The 6000-nt window shown below is 38.5% G+C and overlaps 1 protein-coding gene and 1 long non-coding RNA gene across 4 annotated transcripts; both read left to right on the top strand.

Moving 5' to 3' along the window:
* The first annotated feature begins 276 nt into the window (after positions 1-276).
* On the top strand, positions 277-3370 carry LOC136246736 (uncharacterized). Of its 2 annotated transcripts, XR_010696788.1 has the most exons (3): positions 277-2367; positions 2422-2908; positions 2972-3370. It is a non-coding gene; the product is annotated as an uncharacterized lncRNA (long non-coding RNA). The 2 variants fall into 2 exon arrangements; XR_010696787.1 differs by having other exon boundaries at positions 277-2908.
* A 285-nt stretch (positions 3371-3655) lies between these two features.
* LOC136246734 (uncharacterized protein C05D11.13-like) lies at positions 3656-4233 on the top strand. Of its 2 annotated transcripts, XM_066038298.1 has the most exons (4): positions 3656-3728; positions 3797-3916; positions 3971-4120; positions 4188-4233. In XM_066038298.1, the coding sequence occupies exons 2-4, from the start codon at positions 3807-3809 to the stop codon at positions 4216-4218; spliced, it is 291 nt and encodes a 96-aa protein (XP_065894370.1). In that variant the 5' UTR covers positions 3656-3728; positions 3797-3806; the 3' UTR covers positions 4219-4233. The 2 variants fall into 2 exon arrangements, with proteins under 2 accessions (XP_065894370.1, XP_065894369.1); XM_066038297.1 differs by having other exon boundaries at positions 3662-3916.
* The last annotated feature ends 1767 nt before the right edge of the window (positions 4234-6000 follow it).

Here is a 6000-nt window from a genome sequence, read left to right as displayed (position 1 = left end):
ACTGGCATATGAGCTGTACACAGTAATCTACAGCCTCTACTGTGTAATGGTAACTGACTGGTATCAATATCAGCCAGTTGTTTTGGTGGGAAAAGTCTCAATATTGAAAAGACAATGCAGCACCCAATAAGTCTTATAAGTGCTGTTTGTGCCTTGTGGCACTTATGAGCTCCTGGTCATATTAATGTCACAAGGGACACAACCTTTTGTTAAAAATACCAGTATAGACCTGTCTAATTTACCAAAAAAAAAATCAATATTTGTCTTGTACTTACAATTTCAAGGGTTTAGTATACTATAAGATTACTGACTTATTAGTGAGGATGATACGCTCACAGATATTTACTTGGACCTTGAGAAGAAGCTTGCAAGGTCCTCTTGCTTTAATACCTGTATCACTAAACTGCTTGTAACATGTGCACTCCTATTAGATCTTTATTATAAATAAGATTGATGTAGCTAGCTATTGTTTGAAATGTTTCTTTAGTTAGACATGTAGCCAAGGTCCAGTCATGGATTTTTCTCCACCTTTTCAACATACTTGTAACGACCTTAAACCGGCTGTAGGACCAGTTGTCCCACAGACTTTCATCACTTGTGTTGTAAAGCCCTTAATAAAAAAGTGTTGTCAAGTAATGCTGTACATCTAAGAAATTTTTGTCACTGGTTAATTGCCTACCAATAATTGGCAATAACTGGTTAATTGGTTGTGTGTAGTAAAGTGATATTGGCAGACATAAATTAAGTTAGGTAATCCTAAGGCTGCAGCACATGTTTTCAGTGCTGGTCACTGTAAAGCACTAATAACAATAACAATAATGTGTACTCAACAAGCCTGCTGTAAGGTTTAGGGTCATACCAAAGTGACCATCAACATCCTGTCTTGCAATAACAGTTATTACAATCACATATTTACACATGCTTTGAGGTTATGTTATGATGTTAACACTTGTCAGCAGGGATAATTTATGGTTTACCAAGTGGGTGGGCAATAACCAGTTTAAAGGTTTCTTCACCAGTTATTGGCTGACCAATACAACACTGGTTAATAACCAGTTATTTGCACATAGTGCACAACACTATTGTCAAGGTAATTGTGGGGATTCAAACTGTACTATCTTCCTACTGAATGATGGAAAGCTGTCTGACCATTTTAGGACTGGCCATGAAGGCCATGCAAGATGATAGCCATAGGCGTAGCAACCCCAAAGGGGGGGAAGCTGGAGCCCTCCTTGCAATTTTGTGATTGTAAATGAAAAAAGATCAAGATACTCTAATAAAACAGTCACAGTATTCAAAGAAGCAAAATTATGAAGTTGTGAATAAGGATTTTTATGTGTTTTATCAGTAATACAATTATATCATACAGTATGATAGTACTGTATGGTAGGGACAACGAAGGTGTGGGCGTGGTCTACAAAGATAAATCAAGCCAAAATCATCTTTGCAAACCTTTCACGGCCACTTGACAGTATTGGTCAGGTATAACCAAGCCCAAACATGCCTTCAGAATGACCAGAAGCATTTTCGATTAGGTGCTACGAAATTTTAAAAAATTATTATTTTCGCGAATTTTCTACTGCCTCACTGCCTGCCTGCCTGCCTGCCTGCCTGCCTGCCTGCCTGCCTGCCTGCCTGCCTGCCTGCCTGCCTGCCTGCCTGCCTGCCTGCCTGCCTGCCTGCCTGCCTGCCTGCCTGCCTGCCTGCCTGCCTGCCTGCCTGCCTGCCTGCCTGCCTGCCTGCCTGCCTGCCTGCCTGCCTGCCTGCCTGCCTGCCTGCCTGCCTGATGCGTTCAGTCAAGCGTAGCGGAAAATTGGCTACAGCTACAGCCTTACTTCTTTGGCGGAAATGCTTCAAATTTCATGGAGATGAAACTTTTAGTATTTTAAATATCCTACAAACAATGTATGCACTATCGCTTACTGATTTTCCTTTGATCCTTCTTTATCGTGGCCATTGCTCATCAGTAGGGCTTCCATATCAATAGGGCTTCTGTAATCATTGTGAATACACGTGTTATCGCACCAAACTTTTAGAATACGTTTGTGATTTGACGTTTGGTTTGTACAGGACCTATCGTACATCGTCGACAAAATGCACGCGTAAGACATCTTGTTTTGTATCAGTGTGTGTTTGTTGTTAGCAAAGTTAAGCGGCTAGGTTTAACTGCTTGCGTTTTTAAACGCATTTCTTTGCAACGAACACATTCTTCGCTATTAAAGTATTAATCTTGTTGTTACATAATTGTGTGTGAGAAAAAACAATTGAAGAGTTTTATTGTCATTATTGCTTTGTGTGTTTTTTCTGAGGTAATATTTGAAGTGATAATGCCTTCAAAGGAAGCGGCACGGAGGAACAGAAGGAAAAGTAAAATAATGCCTATTATGAAGCTCACAAAGATGACATACTCTTAAATAAAAGGAAAACTACAGCAGTGAAGACAGATCACAGCGCCATCTTGATGAATATTACAAACATGTGACAGGTTCATGTATGAAATCCACTGAAAGCACCAAAGCTTCTTATGATAAAGATGTGGACAAATCTTGTAAAAATACAGCTGACCATTCTAGAGCATGTTACCATAAAGATTTGGAAAAATCTCTGGAAGGTACAGCTGAACGCTCTAAAGCGTGCTACCATAGAGATTTGGAAAAGTCTCAGGAAAACACAGCTGAATGCTCTAAAACATGCTATCATAAAGATTTGGAGAAATCCCGGGAAGAGGCAGCTGAATGCCCTAAAACATGCTACCATAAAGATTTGGAGAAATCCCGGGAAGATGTAGCTGTAGTTCTAAAACATGCTAACATAAAGATGTACAAAAATCACAAGCTAATACTAGATCTTCCTCAAGCAAGTACTACTTTAATAATATAGAAGAGTTGTGCAAGGCATCTAAACACAGGTATGCTATTGTTGTATTACGTTAATATCTTGCTTAATTCAAACATTCTTCCTGTTGCTGTAGGTACTTGCTTAAGCCACCGACTGAATCCCAAATTCATGTATGTGTGGATGCTATGTGTGAAGGTCTTATACAGCAAAAAGAAACATGTTTACAAATTGTCGAAACCTTTACAAAATTGTTTGACTCCTTTGTAGACCACATGTCACCTGCCACAAGGAAAAGGACTGCTTGTAAAATGGTATTCGTGCAAGATAATTGTTCATAAACTCTGCATATAGAATATATTATGACTATATAGCAGCTATACATATACTAATGTGTGCAACCATAAGTATGTGGAAGGGTCCAGTCTTACATTGCTGGCTGGTATACCAGAGGTTTGGCACTTGCATCTAGATCTTGTACTATATATTAGGCATGTTATGTTTCAAATTCATCATGACAATGCTGATTACTCAATATCCTATTTAACACTTCTTTATGTATCCTTGCATGTGCTTACTATTGTCTACACAGTCAGCAAAACCATATACATACATGATTGGAATAGTCAAATAACTATCTAAAGCTGTTAACACTATTAAGTGTAAGAATGCAGATACAAAACTTCTAATTGGGGCGAGCCTGAGCGAGCCCCACACTAGCTGGTCAAACCCGTGTGTACGAGCGTCAAGTATACGGACATAGTGAACGATCAAATGCGGCGATCATCGTATGTACGAGCGTCACGTTTACGATGTTGAACGAGAATGTAACGGTAGAACGTATGTACGAGCGTCACAAACACGGATGGCAAACGAGAATGTAGCGGTCCAAGGTATGTACGAGCGTCACGTATACGGATAGCGAACAAGAATTTACCAGTCCATGCTACCACGTGTGCAGATTGTGCCACATGGCAAGTAATGTGGAGACTGATGAAGCACGAGAAGAGAGGCTACGAAGAAGGAGAGAGCGCGACCGAATTCGCAGACAGACAGAAACACCTGAACAAAGAGATGCAAGGTTTAATATAATCACTTTACAACTCTAGTAGAATTACTCAACCATTTTGTATAGATTGGCTAGGCGCAGAGAGTATGATAGGAATAGATGTACTACTATAAGATTACAGCAGAGTCAGTCAGAAATAGAAGAGAGCCTCAGGACAAGAAGAGAGCAGGCTAGGACAACAAGACGGACCGAAACTGCTGAAGAAAGAGAATCAAGGTAAATTTGCAGGACAGTACTTTGATTTTATTCCTACATGTACTGGTACTTCTGCTACTTCATACAGACCGGCAAATGTCAGTATCAACATCAATTGATCAGGCTCGCCCCACAATGCTTTTAGCATTTGTCTAGTTAAATACATGAATAATAATGTATTAAATACATAATCTCATAGAAACCCTGCATATTATGTTTTTTCACAATTCCCTGTCAGTTGTCAGTCGCTCCAGTAGCATCGTCCTTATGTGCAGCAATTACTTGTTGTGTTCCACCATATTCCACTACGATGATCAATGTGTACTGTATAGCTAACCTATGACAGGTACAAAGACAGCATAGCGTATTTGGTAACATCATTGTTAACAACGTTATAGCTAACAAATGTGTAAAAGGTAGAGTAGGGCTTATAGAAGAGAAAGTGGGGAACCGATACATATTATCAAGAGTACATAATATAGAGAGTAAGAGAGAGTGTCCTACTACAATAGACTCCCAACATAAAGGGCGCAACTCAAGAGACATAGTGTATTTCAGCAGAAATCAATGTACTCTTGATATTATCTATACATTTTCACACATTGCAGCTATGATGTACATTACAAACACAACATTATATGACCATTAGGCTTAGGTTATAATCATGTTCCATAAAAAGCAAATAAACAAGTGCACAGTAGGGATATAACACGTCTTATTATTTAACTGTATTTTAGTATTGTTCACTACCCCTATGCACTTGTTTCAGTACTTTTTATCAATGTACTGTTGTCCCTACTCTAGTTGAAAATTCCAAATTTTTTCGTGTACTTGTATTATTAATTTTAGTGGAGGACAGCCATTCTTAGCAGGTGTTGACCTTTTATTTTCTTCTTCAATACCAAACTAGAGTCCTTATCTAAAATATCTTGCTATGCGTATGATAGCTAAGACTGGGTGTTTAACCAGTGGATTATGTGCAAGTAAAAACATTACATGTTAATTGGGTCAGTAATAGTTAATTTTATCTAAATCATTCATAGGCTGTACCACATCTCACAGATAAAGGTGTGGTACCCAAAGTCCCACTTTTACTTGTCATGTTAGTAGGGATGCGTCTATTATACCGGAATATTTTTAGGAATCATTGGTAGTGGAAAGAATTGGGGAATATTCTGGAATAATCGGATGAGTTCTAGGAATGATTAATTAGTTTGTCTTGTAGTGTGATGCAAATTTAAAATCTGGATACACTGAAACAATGCAAACATAAAAATGGTTGAAAAGATTGAAATACTCTAATAGAGCAGTCAACTTCCAGTTCATAATTCTAATATAGCAGTCACTTATATAGGAAGGTGAAATATTCAAATTTCACTGGCTACTTACAGGTATCTAAATCCTGTAGATCTCTTGTTCATGTCTCAGTAGATCCCTGTCTCTGGGGTGATACAAAACAAGGCAATTACACCCCTGTAACATGGCAATTATGTGTTGAGCTGGATACAAGCTGAATACCAAGCATGGTTACAAGTTGACAGGGGCTTGTTCTACTCAAGAACGCTACATTTCTCATGTTACAAGCAGCAGTGAAGGTGGTCTAAATTAGTTAGACATCAAAACACAGTGTTCTTTGGAGTTTAGAAACCCGCAGGCCCTGTAGTAGCGCTCTCGCTTTGCTCATGCTCCACAACACAGAGCCTCTTGGGTTTCTAAATTCCATAGAACCTGTGTTTTGATGTCTAACTATTATGTAAAACTCTAACTATTATGTTGTTTTTTTTTGCGCACAAATTACAGTAATAATTTTGTTAAGTAAATTTAAAAAGAATTGCCAGAAAGAATAATTGGAAGATTAAAAAACATAATAGACTCTTGCCTACATGTGATACATGGACAGT

The sequence above is a fragment of the Dysidea avara genome, chromosome 2 (assembly GCF_963678975.1).
Source record: "Dysidea avara chromosome 2, odDysAvar1.4, whole genome shotgun sequence".
Taxonomy (NCBI): domain Eukaryota; kingdom Metazoa; phylum Porifera; class Demospongiae; order Dictyoceratida; family Dysideidae; genus Dysidea; species Dysidea avara.
This window is presented reverse-complemented; position numbering and strand designations above follow the sequence as displayed.

Excerpts from the sequence above, each read along its gene's own strand:
- LOC136246734 (XM_066038298.1), top strand. The coding sequence starts at position 3,807 with ATGGCAAGTAATGTGGAGACTGATGAAGCACGAGAAGAGAGGCTACGA. Across the intron at positions 3,917-3,970 it reads CCTGAACAAAGAGATGCAAG|ATTGGCTAGGCGCAGAGAGT; the intron begins GTTTAATATAAT and ends CATTTTGTATAG. Across the intron at positions 4,121-4,187 it reads GCTGAAGAAAGAGAATCAAG|ACCGGCAAATGTCAGTATCA; the intron begins GTAAATTTGCAG and ends TACTTCATACAG.